The 14,068-nt window shown below is 45.4% G+C and overlaps 1 protein-coding gene across 4 annotated transcripts in view; it reads right to left on the bottom strand.

Annotated features, from left to right (window-relative positions):
• Window positions 1–14,068, bottom strand: part of RPGRIP1L (RPGRIP1 like) — a 1,159,147-nt gene that overhangs the window by 664,354 nt on the left and 480,725 nt on the right. For all 4 annotated transcript variants that reach the window (XM_086945185.1, XM_086945184.1, XM_086945187.1 and 1 more), the window contains exon 10: window positions 9,307–9,452. In XM_086945185.1, the coding sequence (XP_086801311.1) occupies window positions 9,307–9,452 (146 nt within the window). The remainder of the gene's footprint in view (window positions 1–9,306; window positions 9,453–14,068) is intronic.

Below are 14,068 nucleotides of genomic sequence, written 5' to 3' on the forward strand. Positions count from 1 at the left end.
GCTACTAATCTCCCCAGCCCCAACCAAGTTTAATTTTGTGGCTTTCTGGTTACACACACAGATCTCTGCAGCGCATTAACTAATAGATGTTTCATAATGTACTATAGTGCATTTCCCATTAAGTGACATCTTTTTAAATTTATTTTTCATTTAAGATGCACTCTATTCTATATGTAGCTAACTGACTGTGAAAGAAAAAAATAGGTACAGAATATTTTATTTTTAGCCACACCTAAAACCCTGCCCCTACGCTCACTGACTCCGCCACCAATGCGTGCAACATCACAGTTCTCATACTTTTTTAATGCACTTCGACCGCTGGTCATGTGTGTCTCTCTTATAGGTAGGCTCCGTGTGCCCTTCGGCATCAGAGAAAGGTGTGCATCCTGTATTATTTTGGAGGGGAGCCATGACCCCTAATATTCAACGTAATGTAATTATAATTATCACTCATGGTGAGGCACAAGTGTGGTCTGGAGAGACATGAAATCCATCCATATTTTTGACGACCAGGACAGATTAGGGAGGGAATCATGCAGGGCCTCCAAAGACTCAGTCACTAACCCTCTTTTTTCAGAGATACAGCAGCCCCTATCCCCTGTCGCTCCCAACCACCACTACTACCCCACCCCCCTCTCGCACCCAACCAACTCCACTACCCCACCCACCTCCAGTTATCAAGCTGACTCAAGCTACCCCACTCCCTATCGCCCATGAACCCCAAGATCGCGCCCAGACTACCTCCAATCCCCCACACATAGAGTGATCTGTCACCATTAACACCACGCCCATAGTCACTTCCGCCACGTCCAACGGGCTTCTAGATTTACCCAGCACCACAAGGATCACACACTCTGACACCCCAGCTTTAATGCCTTCCATCACGACAACTGCCTATAACCCCCTCTCCTCTCCCTTCATAAAACAACATGGACCAAACTCCTTCTCAATCACCCCGCCCACCAGCCTCGCACCAAATGCAAAAAAATCCCTCAAACACAAACTGATCAGGCAATTCCCCGAATCCCTCTTTGCGGACGTTTATCAATGTTCTTCGAAAGCTCAAATAAAAAATGGACCTCATCTTCCACACAGTTAAACCAGGTTATTGGATCTCCACCCGGGGAGAAAAACGCCAAATCACCAAAACCACCATGACGTCCCATAGCTGCAAACTCTCATTCTACTCCCCTAACCAATTGCCCCACTACGGGATCACATCGGTGACCATATACTCCAACGGCACAGTCTTGGTCCAAGCCATCAACGCCAATCTTGAGGCTTGTGATCTCCTCTTCCCTTCTCTACATACCAACACTGCCCACGCTCTACCCTCTCACCCCCCCCTCCCCAAAGCCTGCTGCCCACCAGGGCTACCAGCCCCCAATACTGAACACCCTCCCGACTCCTCTCCCCGGGACCACAGTCACCCTCGTGCAACCCTTAACCCTCCCCAATCCCTCCACCACCAAAGACACTCTCCCGCCCCCTGCCCTAGTCCATCCTCCAGAACTGCCCCTGATGCTGAACACCCCCCAAGCAGCACCAGATGCCTGCAAGACATGCCATAATTCCCCCAATCTCTACCGCCCCACAAGAAAAACGACTACCTCAACCTGACCCCCCCCCCCCTCGGCCCCAGACCACAACCCAAACAGACAACCTAATTAACACCAAATGACAACACAACTCTATTATCTCTTCTCCCCGCAAAAGAGACTTCATTCAGCAGCAACACTCCCCCACTCAGGAAGAGACAGATTACCACCTCACCGGTATCGAAAACCAAGTCGCCATTATAATACAAGGCCTGAATCTTATCCTTACCAACCTCTCGATACTCCACAACCCCCCACCCTAAGCACCCACTCCACCACCTTCTCCTCCACCCCCACACACCCCAGGCCAAACAAGCTACCGCCACCTAGCCACTCACCAGGCCAGGAGACCAAGTAGAGCGGCGGAAGCCATGTCCTCGGAGGAAGCGCTCGAGCTGGCCTCATCTTACACCACTCCTTCCACCCACGTCCTACAATCTACTATCCAGGTAATCACCGGATTCAGAAGTGACTACTCCCTCCCGAAACCCCTCAGCCTCCCTCATCAACATCCCTACTGAACCAAAAAAAGAGTCTCCCCGTACCAACTGCATGCTCATAAACAGCAGATCTGCCACGAAACATTAAACAGAGCTGGCAGAATCCATCCTCAACCATAACATAGACGTAGCCTTCATCACCGAGACCTGGCTAAACGACTCTTCTCCGCCTATCTTGGATATGCTCGTACCTCCGGGCTTCTCCATCATCAACAAAGATAGGAAAGACCAAAAAGGCGAAGGATTAGCAATTATCCACAACAACAGCCTATCAGTGTCCGAAATTGATACCTTTAAATACAACTTCTTTGAATGCCTTACTACCAGCATCAAAACCACCAACAACAATCTACTGCATTGCGACCTCCTATATCATCCCCCAGGTAACACCGCCACATTCACAGAACATCGGTCAGACCTGATTGCCCACTGTTCCCTCCGAGAGACCAAAAACCTCATTCTAGGTGATCTCAACCTCCACTGGAACGATGAGAACAGTGCTACAGTACAATTCCTGAACGAGCTACTACATTCCAACAACCTTACCCAACACTGCTCAAAAGAGACCCACAACAATGGGGCAATCCTGGACGCCGTCATTGGCCAACATGACGCAATTACTATAGACCACATCCTTCCGGTCAACTGGTCAGACCATCACCTAATCCTATTCCACCTCGCTCAACCGATCCTGGGTCAACCACCCATCACAGACCCCCCTACATGGTTTAGGAACCTATCGGGGATCAACACCGCTGAACTAGAAGAAAGAATATCCTCCCTCCTGCCAATTTGCCCGGACGGCTTCTCAACTGCTGAACTCACTTCCCACTACAACACAACCCACGTCCGCCATCTTAGACCAACTAGCACCCTGGAAACAGAAAAAACCTAGGAACACCCCATCCAGAACCTGGTTTAACAAGGACATCAACGAGGAAAGAAGACATCTTAGAGCCACAGAACGTCATTGGAGAAAGAATCCCTCCTTCAGCAGTTGCGAGGAACTCAGATCAGCAAGAAGAAGGTACAAAAAGCAGATCAATAATGAAAAAGCAAACTTTTTCTGTACTGCGCTGGACAAAGCAAAAAACAGACCAAGAGAACTCTTTGACATCATCAAAAAACAAACATCCAAGCCGTCTACTATCCATGTCCAGCCCTCTAAAACCCTATGTGATAACTTCGCCAACTTCTTTAACGCAAAAATCTCCAAGATCGAACTATCACTCAACATCAACCTCCATCCTCCCGGCAATACCAACATCACAGCAACCGAAACCACCTTTAGAGGGAGACCTGCAATCGCCTGGTCCTCCTTCGACCACATCTATGAAGCCGAGATCCTAAATCTAATGTCCTCCCCCAAGCCCTCACCGCACAACCTCGATCCCATTCCTTCCCAAATGACCAAAGAACTGAAACTCACTCTAGCACCACTTTGGTGCGAAATCATTACCAGCTCCCTAAAAACTGGCATCATACCAGACTGCCTCAAAGTCGGCCAAGTTACACCTCTTCTGAAGAAACCAGGCCTAGACACTAACGACCTGAATAACTTCAGACCGGTCTCCAGTCTTCCCTTCCTAGCCAAAATCTTAGAAAAATGGGTGCTCCGCCAACTGAACAATCAGATTGACAATATTAATCTACTAGACCATCACCAATCAGGCTTTAGAAAAGGCTATCGCACAGAAACCACAATCCTCAACATCGTGGATGACATCCACACCTCCCTTGATTCAGACCATTGTTGTCTATTCATCCTCCTAGACTCGTCAGCAGCCTTTGACACGGTAGACCACAGGCTTCTCAGCAAGGCTCTCAAAGAGCGGGTTGATGCAGACGATGTGGTCCTTCAATGGATCTCCTCCTTCTTTCAGAATCGCTCCCAAAGAGTTAAAATCAAATCCTTCACATCTGACCCTCTCCCAGTAAACAGACATGTCCCCCAAGGATCCGTTCTCTCCCCATAACTGTTCAACATATATATATATAGTACCGCTCACCAACATTCTGAAATAAGCCAACATCCCTTTCCATCTCTATGCAGATGATACCCAGATCTATCTGGAAACCTCCTCCTTTAACGACATTCCAAGACTCAACAATACTCTCAGAGAAGTCCAAGACTGGCTAGCAACGAACCACCTTAAGCTCAATCAAGGAACAAATGAGATCCTCCTCATCTCTAACAAGGAGGACAACCCGCAAATCATTGAATGGGTGAAAGCAATCGATGCCCTCAATGGGAATGATACCCTGACTAACTCAGTAAAATCACTTGGAATCACCCTTGACCACAAATTATCAATGACTAACCACATCAAGAACTCCACTAAGAGCGTCTTCCTCAATCTGAAGCTCAACAAAATCAAACCCCACATTCCACCTAGGGACCTCAAACAAGCCCCCCAATCACTGGTGTTGTCTAGACTGGACTATGGGAACGCAGTCCTCTCCGGTACAGCTCTCTCCCACCTAGCACCACTCAAAACTACCCTTAATGCAGCTGCCAGAATGGTCTCCGGAGAAAAAACATTCGACCACATATCTCCCGCACTCAGAGATCTAAAATGGCTCCCAGTGGAAATGCGTGCCAGCTTCAGAACTGCCTGGCTTACACACAAAACCCTGCACACAGAGAAACCAGAATACCTAGCCTCTAAGCTCAAGAAAGCCAGTGAGTCCAGAAGTCTTAGGAGTTCCAACTCCCTCTTACTCATCCCCTTGAAAACACGCAAACAAAAAACTGCAGCCCGCTCTTTTGCAGGCAACGCTCCTAAAATCTGGAACTCCATCGCAGTGGACATCAGAACTACCCCCTCCTTTCCAAAATTCAAGAGCCGCCTAAAAATCCTCTACCTCAACCGTGCATTCCTGAACTCAATTACGTGACTCACGCGCTTCTGCCTGGCAGCCACCTGTCATCGCGCACCAACTGGCTTACACATCCCCTCTCCCTAACCCACAGCCCTGGCTCTTCACCGCTAGGAAAGAAGTTCAACAAAAAACTTTGACTTTACATCGAGAATACTATGATTCGAGAATGTCACTTGACCGCTTTACCTCAACAGCGCACCTTGATCCTTTGACCTCTCTACCTCAACGTCGCACCTCAGGCGCTCAACACAATTTTTTATCTCTGAACAAGTATGATTCTATTTTGCTATATTGTCCTGTACTTGACTTCTCTCCATCCTTCGTAAAGAGCTCCAATACCTTTGGGTCTGGCCAGCGCTATAGAAAACTTCTAAAATAATAAATAAATAAAATAAAGGGTCGCAAGCCCAGCTCAGGTGCAACTACCCATGGTACGACCTCACCTGTCGAGGTGGCTCAAGTCACCATCCTGGGCCAGACAGACTCTGTGTGTGTGTCGAATTAGGGATACGTAGGCCAGTGCATAGAGGGAGTGATGTACCCGCTAGACATCTGTATTGGTACACTATTGCAGGTGATCCTAGTATTCCCGGCATAGTAAAACGTGCCATGACCATCTTAACCAAGTTAAACAAATGCAATTAAGGTTCATATGTAGATGCAGTGTCAAGGGTTGGTCTTAACGAGGCATGAGACTTGAGCTCTACCATTTGGGCTCCACCACCCCACCCATAATGGTCATGAAAGTGTATACCCGACATACTAATAATCAGACATTCTCACAGTATACAAAGTGGTTAACCCAGGGTTTAGGCGTGCAAAGGCATGTCACCAAGCTTAATGCCAGTGAGTGCTCCTTCAGTGTCAAATTAGTTAATATGCCGATCTAGGGATAATGGGGGGGCAATCAGAGGAGTCCAGAGGCCCTCAGATGGTGTCATCTCAGAGCCACCATAGATTATCTCCATGTCACTGGTTCTAGACTGTAGCCGAGGAGACCTGTGTGCCCGGATGTCTGAACCAGTCAGGTCCGTTGCAGCACCACCTGCTCTTTGTGACGGCCCTGGTTGTTTGTTGTGTGCCTCGTTGTCTGGCTTGTCACCTCCTAGTAGGAGCAATCATATTCTTCTTTATATAAGAAACACCATGTATCTTGCTTTCTAGCCATGTACACACTTAATGCGATGTACTGAAAAAGTAAAATTTATCGCCAACTACCACTCGCAGATTCACCAAGTAGATAAGGCCATACTGTATCCCCAAGATTTTCAGTGCCTATTTAATCTCCAGAAAGCTCGGCAGTTTCGACTGCACAAGAGTCGTATAATCAGGGAAAATATGAGTTTTGATTCCTTCCAATTCCCAGGGACTGGGTGCACAACCTCTCTGAATGATGTTATCGCGCTCACAATAATTCAGCAGCCTGGCACCCATTAGGTGTGGGGGAACCTGGAGGCACTGGGTGAGACAGGACCCTATGTGCTCTTTCAGCAGGAAAGAATTTGGATTTTATGGCTGGGAGTACTGTCTGGAACAAGCACATTTCCAGGAATAATTCAGCTGAGGGGTCCTAGTTCAGATCAGGTAGAGCCACCATCCTAATACTGTTTCAGTGGGATGGGTCTTCCACATCATCGATCATGAAGGCTCTGCAACTCTACAACAGTCTCATAGTAGCCAGTGTAGATTAGTTTTCTGCCACTCTGTTGGAACGGTCTGTGAGGTCTGGCTAAAGTAGACCGACATCTATAGAAAAGGCATCAATTTTCTGATCCAGGGTTGCTCGTGATTCAAGGATGGCCTGCATTATGGCATCAGATCTATCTGTGGTGATGGGTATTATTGATTCAGACAGGGCGACCATCTCAGGTTTCCCAGTAGTGTTCCTTGTGGTTTTCTCTGGGGAGGCTTTCCTTAGCTCCACATCTAGGTATGGCTCTGTGTGAGTTTGAACACGGTGTGCACCTCCACAGGCTGTGTGGGCACTTCGTCAGCACCAGAGTCGCCCAGGATCAGTTCTCTAGGACAAGTCAGAGGTCTAAGCCAGTCTGCTGCTCCTGAGACAAAAGTTTTTTAGAGCTCTTTACGGTTAGCCTTGGCTTTCATTGGACCCAGGTGTAGGAGAGAAGCCGCCCACAGCCCCGAAACCATGAGGTCCTGGTCCACACTCCTTCAGGTCTACCTCAATGTTGCCACCATTCTCCCACACTCTCAAGAGGCAGAGCAGACTGGGACCAGGATGAGTCCACTTTCAGCATGAGGGGGAGCTGCCAGACCTCTAGCCCCTAGGCGGTACTTGAGACTGGAGTCTGTTCATGGTAGTCAAGGGCTCTCCCAAACATAGAGCGCAGCACCAGCCCCCTTCCAATGGCAGCACACTCTTCCTCGCAAGCATTCTTTGACCCGGGCACTGTGGGGTCAGGCAATGCAGGTACAACTCAGGACCCAGCAGACGCACAAGGGTACAGTAGATCTCATCCGCTCAAGACCCCATAGTGATTATATGTCACAGGACACACAAGGGCAGAGGAGAGACGCAGGCCCTTGACACTAGCAAGCAGCACTGTTTCCTTACCTTACCAGTCCGTTCATCCTCTCTGTCAGGGAGCCAGACGCTGCTTCCCTACATCAGCACTTTCTTGTCCTTGTGTGTGGGTAGCTGGCAAATTAGGGCCCCATTGGCGGCCCGTCCATGGCAGTGGCGAAGTCTACTGCCATCTGATTTCCACCTACTCCTCGCTCCCTCCATAACATAGCATCTCTGTGCAGTCGCACATGTCCTCTGCTGTCAGTCTCACTGGGAGTGGAGTTAAGTCAGGCTCTGAGCGTCTCCATCATTTTCAACCTTTGTGATCCGTCCTCAGCAGCTATCTCCGGCCCCTGAGCGGCAAAACATCATGCTCCATGGGGACAACACATACAGCTACAGTTTGTTATACTCTAGAATTGTAGCACAGACAGGCTAGCATGGTAGGAGGGAGCCTAGATATTACTGGAGGAGTAGGAGCGCTTCTATCACGGATCCATCTTGCTCGACTTCGTCATGCCTGCCATGTGTGTTCTTATTTTTTATCAATTACAACGTTTTTGGTGTTTGAAATCCTTTCTTGAAGATAACTTTGAGCAATGAACACTCCTTAATCATATTAGATTTTCAAAAGAAGTATGGCATTATCCTGACAGCAGTTCAATAAATTCAACCTAGAACGTGTAATTTACAAGAAGGCTACGTAAGTCCTACACAACATGACCACGCCACCATGAATATCGAACATTTCAAGAAAAGAGCTGCACGTTGCTGCCCTGGCACTGGTCACCACAAAAACTGGTAATGTACGTGGACTCCATGCCTAGAAGAGAGAACTCAGGTGACACCATCCTAAGTTACCTAAAGAAGCCAGTCACTTCAAATATGAGTGACTAATTTTCCACAGAAATTGTGATCCCTAAGGACTAGGGTTCAATAGTTATTCTTACTTACATTTTGCATTTATTTATTTCAAATTCATTCTCAAGGGAGTATCAAACATGTCCATCTGGACCTGGAGAGCCACTGATGTTCTACTGAGCAGGACAATGTCCTCAACAGACACCAGGCTTAGTAAAGTCCTAGTTCCTATGCATTGAGGACAAATATTCACTAAACAGAGTTAAACGTAATATGCCATTTTATTATGTTAAGGAGTCTTTGTGCTAGAGAGTACCTTTGGTAACCCAAGTATTGATAGTGAGCATTTTGGTAAGAAATTCACTTTGAATTATCTAAATACTGGTAACATTGAAATAGGCCGATTGCTCTTTAGGTGATAAAATAAAACTTTTAGGAGCCTGGCCAAATAATGCCAGTATATATAGGCAACAATGAATAAAAATACATTTTGTGCATAAGCCTTAAGGTCTCGTTCCAAAGGCCATGGTGTGTTGGATGTCACTACTGCAAGAGGTATATCACACAGCCACAGATTATGGTGTTCACCTGGTCTGGTAATATAAATCCTTTGAAAATTCAGCATCGCAGACTATTGGGTAATGTATTAATGCTTCATATCTTTCCCTTTTTCGACGTATAGAGCGCAAAATGCTGTGTTTATTTCTCCACAAACTTTTTGTCAAATTTTACCTGAGGAAATGTATGCATGATTTAAAAAAAAAAAAAAAAAAAAAGCTGTGTACAGTCATTTTCTACAATAGCCTTATTCTCATACACGATTTCTGCAACCCTTACAACCTGCAACAAAGATCAATCCGTAATTTTTCAAGAGAGGGAGTAAAAGATATACACAAAGGTAGTGAAACATTTTAAAACAAACATTTTAAAAAAATACCTCTTTCTAGTTTAACTCTGTCAAGGATGTTATTCTTTTCTGCTAGGTCCGACTTCAAGGCAGCCTCAAGCTGGGCAATGTGCAATTTTAACTGCTGTTCCTTTAATTTCCACTGCTGTTCCTGGCCATGGTTCATATTGAAGGCACTGTAATAAAACATGTGGCACACAAGGAACAAATTGTAAGTCATCTTCAGCGGAGAATGGCAATAAGTTGAAGAAAATGTTTTATTCGCTGAGATACCACGGTCATAATGTCTTAGGAATTAGACAAACACATGCTGGTCTGCTGCTGTTCAACCCAAGGCGCCTTTCGCGGGCTGTGGTTGGAGAACATGAAAGCGTTTGCAAGAAGAGCGAAGAGCTGGCCTTAATTTAAAGCTGGAAAGCTGTAAAAAAATTCTGGCAGTTTGCAACATTTGCGGGAGTGGGAAAGGAATTCAGATACATGTGGTAAAGTTATCAAACCTTATAAACCCCAGCTACAGACATAACCGCCCCTCGTACACACAAATAACTAATGCAGGGGACTTGTGAATCTTCGCTCCCCCCTTGTAAAGCCTGTGAACACGGATGAGTGAAAGGAAGACCGGGGTCAGCTGCTGGTTCAGGCAAATCCAGACCTCAAAGTAACCAATTACAACTGCACAGGGGACATTCTAGCAGATTAAAGAGGCCTTCCGGTGTAGTCTCAATGGTAAAACTGTTGCAAACTATGGGTGTGGGTAACAAAAGCCTGCGATCTGAACCAGAAACTGAAAGGATAGCAAGGAAGCAGAAAAATGCAAGGTGAAAGTAGGAAAAGTGCTTCAGAAAATCTTTACTATGAGAGATGCAAAATATTTAATATTTATACAGTGGTACGTAGATTTTCAAACTCATGTTCCTAGAATGGCAAGTGGCTGTGGATGTTTTTTGTGCACACCGTGCTGTATGTAAATGTGTGCATGGGGCATTGTAACATCATAGCGAGGAGATAGGAGCACCAGTGAAAACAGGGAAGATTACGAAAATGAGGCAGCAGTTTCGGGGGCTCATAACATTAATATTCCTTATGAAGCTAGTATGTTTTATTCCAAAAGAGAGCCTTTGTAGACAGTAGCAGAGCCAGTGTGTCATGGGCCCTACCACAAGGAAGACAACTAGCCCCCTGGCTGCTGTTTGAATTATAAAGTAGAACAAGAATCAGGGTTCAGTGGTTCCCTCGGACATCTATGCCACGGTTTGGATTGGTGTCACTACAACGCGGTTTTTTACAACGCATTCCGTTACATCGGAATTTTTACAACGCAGGATCCATTACATCGGATGCCATTACAACGCATGGCATTACATCGTAAGTATAGGTAAGTATACCTTTTAAAAAAAAATGTAATTAAGTTAATTTAATTAATTTAATTTAATTAATTTAAATAAAATACATTTTAAAATAGTAATTAATTTAATTTAATAAATTAAAATCTATTTATTTAATTTTAATAAAAATTGTAATTAATTTTATTTAATTAATATAATGAAATTAATTTAATTTAAATATTTTTTAAATTGTAATTAAATTAAATTAATTAAAATAATTTATTTAATTAAATTAATTTAAATAAAAAATATAATTAATATAATATAATTAATTTAATTAATATATTTTAATTAATTTATAAATGGTAAATATAATTTAATTAGCCCTAAACACAAACCTACCCCTGAACCCTAAAATACCCCTGTACCCCAAAACCCAAACCCAGCCCTAAAACCTAAAAATACCCCTGTACCCCAAAACCCAAACCCTGCCCTAAAACCTAAAAACACCCCTGTACCCCAAAACCCAAACCCTGCCCTGAAACCTAAAAACACCCCTGTACCCCAAAACCCAAACCCTGCCCTAAAACCTAAAAACACCCCTGTACCCCAAAACCGAAACCCTGCCCTGAAACCTAAAAACACCCCTGTACCCCAAAACCCAAACCCTGCCCTAAAACCTAAAAACACCCCTGTACCCCAAAACCCAAACCCAACCCTAAAACCTAAAAACACCCCTGTACCCCAAAACCCAAACCCTGCCCTAAAACCTAAAAATACCCCTGTACCCCAAACCCAGCCCTAAAACCTAAAAATACCCCTGTACCCCAAAACCCAAACCCAGCCCTAAAACCTAAAAATACCCCTGTACCCCAAAACCCAAACCCAGCCCTAAAACCTAAAAACACCCCTGTGCCCCAAAACCCAAACCCAGCCCTAAAACCTAAAAACACCCCTGTACCCCAAAACCCAAACCCAACCCTAAAACCTAAAAACACCCCTGTACCCCAAAACCCAAACCCAACCCTAAAACCTAAAAATACCCCTGTACCCCAAAACCCAAACCCAGCTCTAAAACCTAAAAATACCCCTGTACCCCAAAACCCAAACCCAGCCCTAAAACCTAAAAATACCCCTGTACCCCAAAACCCAAACCCAACCCTAAAACCTAAAAATACCCCTGTACCCCAAAACCCAAACCCAGCCCTAAAACCTAAAAATACCCCTGTACCCCAAAACCCAAACCCAGCCCTAAAACCTAAAAATACCCCTGTACCCCAAAACCCAAACCCAGCCCTAAAACCTAAAAATACCCCTCTACCCCAAAACCCAAACCCTGCCCTAAAACCTAAAAATAACCAAACACCCTAAAACATATACCTCAGTACCCCAAAACATATACTCCTATACTCATACTTATTATAAAAATTACTTAAATTAATATATTTAATTTATAATATTAAAAAACATAAATAAATATATTTATTTATAATTAATAATAATTAAATTAATTATATAATATTAAATAAAATAAAAAAAAATTATATACTTACCAATACTTACGATGTAATGGTATGCGTTGTAATAGCATCTGCTATGTAATATCCTGCATTGTAATAGCATCCGATGTAATGGAACCAGTGTTGTAATAGCTGCGTTGTAACAGCATTCCGATGTAAAAACTGCGATGTAACAGTAACATACCCACGGTTTCACTGCACCTAGTCTAGAGCCTCAATTCAATTAAGGAACTCCTTACCAGGCCTGCCAAGTGTCACGCATCAGGCGTGACGCTAACGCATTTCAGTGTGGTGTTCCGCATCACCGCACTGAAATGCATTGTCACGCATTTTAATGCCACGGACTCTTGTACCAGCACTGAAATAATTGGCATCGCCAAGCTGTTAGAGCACGCGCCAGTTACCTGCGCTGGCTCAGCTGCTCCCCGCGGGCCAGGGCGCTGCCAGCCACTTGTGTCCTGTCCCTCCGCATAATGAGTGTAGGGCGCTGCGCACTGTCACACAGTCCACCATCAAATAATGAAAAACGGAAGCTGGTCTCGATTGGAGTGGTGCGTGTGCCATGCGAGCTGTTTTCAGCAGGCTTGGGTGCGTCGGCGAGTCTGCCGCTGAGCTATAAGCTGGTACACTGTAACAGAATTCACCAACACGCACGCAGCATGAGTCATAACGCTGCAGCGTGAAAGGGGTGAGCAGGCGTCTACTGTTCAAATTAAGTAGTGGCAGGCTGCAGCAGGCAATGGCAGTGCTGCTCGCAGCATGACCAAGTTGTGCAACTGGTATTTTAACAAACAGGTGACCGACGGACCCGCTGACGGCTCAGCTGACCCCCGCACAGACCGCGGCAGCTGTTGGAGATGCTGAGCCATCCCATAATACCCAGGCCTGTAATGTTTACTGTGGCGGGAGTCGTTTTGAAATGAAGAATCATGTCTCAAAGTTATAGTAAGTAGTCTAGTGCCTCGTCATGATTCTCTCTCTCTGCTGCAAAATGTGTTCTTAATAGCGTTCCGCATTGCAACTGGTCCGACTAACTGCGTTTTACTGTGATTGGGCGTGGATAACTGCATGCAGCAATAGATCAAGTTTAGGAAAAACTAGGCTGTGAGCGATGATCAGTTGACGTGGTGGGGCTGGTCTGCAACAGTGAACGTTCAGTTCGCCCTCTGACTCCAGAATGCAGCAGTAGAGGGCAAGAAGGTCGGCATTGAGCAGGGGTTCATGAAGTCAGCCAGCAGAGACAGCATTGAACATACTACCGATGATCTATCCGAAACGGAATGTTCAGTTCCTGAAGTTCACAGACTAGTGGACTTTTCTGTAATGAGGTTCCTCTTTCAGCCATGTAATCCTTCGTAAAGGTACTAAGCACAGATGTAAATGAAACATAATGAATGTGGGAGGGTGCAGCGCTGATATATATCTGAAAACAAATGTGTGCAGGGGCCTCTTTTCTTCTGTGTAGCGTGCGGGCTCTGTTTCACATGATGTTATGTTACAAATGCAAGTAATCTCATAACGTGTTTCAGAGGCCTCCTAGGGACTCATTGAGCAGCTCTTTCCTGAGAAGTTTGCAAGGAGTGCAGGTTTCAGCTTTGGGCCGAATTTCACTGCGCATCTTTATTTTTCTTGCTTTATTTCATTTGCGCAGGCCTGCTGGCAACACCCCAGACAGTTATTTTTTTCTTGTGCCACAGTCATGATCTTCTTGTGAGCTGTCCCCTGTCTCCCTGTAACAGCTGAGAACGATATATTACATAGCAGTCTGTCTTCTCCCTGACCGTAAAGTGTGTTAGTAGTCGCTTGCCCTAACTCGTTTTGGGTCAGGTGACTGTGAGAGCCACTGTGGTGCTTGCCAACGTAACTTTTCAGCGCGCAAAGCAACACAGAGTCAGAAGAGCCTGTCCGGTAGCTCCGTGTGACAGGCTGCAACTGGTGTGATGGGCC

This window comes from Lissotriton vulgaris, chromosome 12 (assembly GCF_964263255.1).
Source record: "Lissotriton vulgaris chromosome 12, aLisVul1.2, whole genome shotgun sequence".
NCBI lineage: Eukaryota > Metazoa > Chordata > Amphibia > Caudata > Salamandridae > Lissotriton > Lissotriton vulgaris.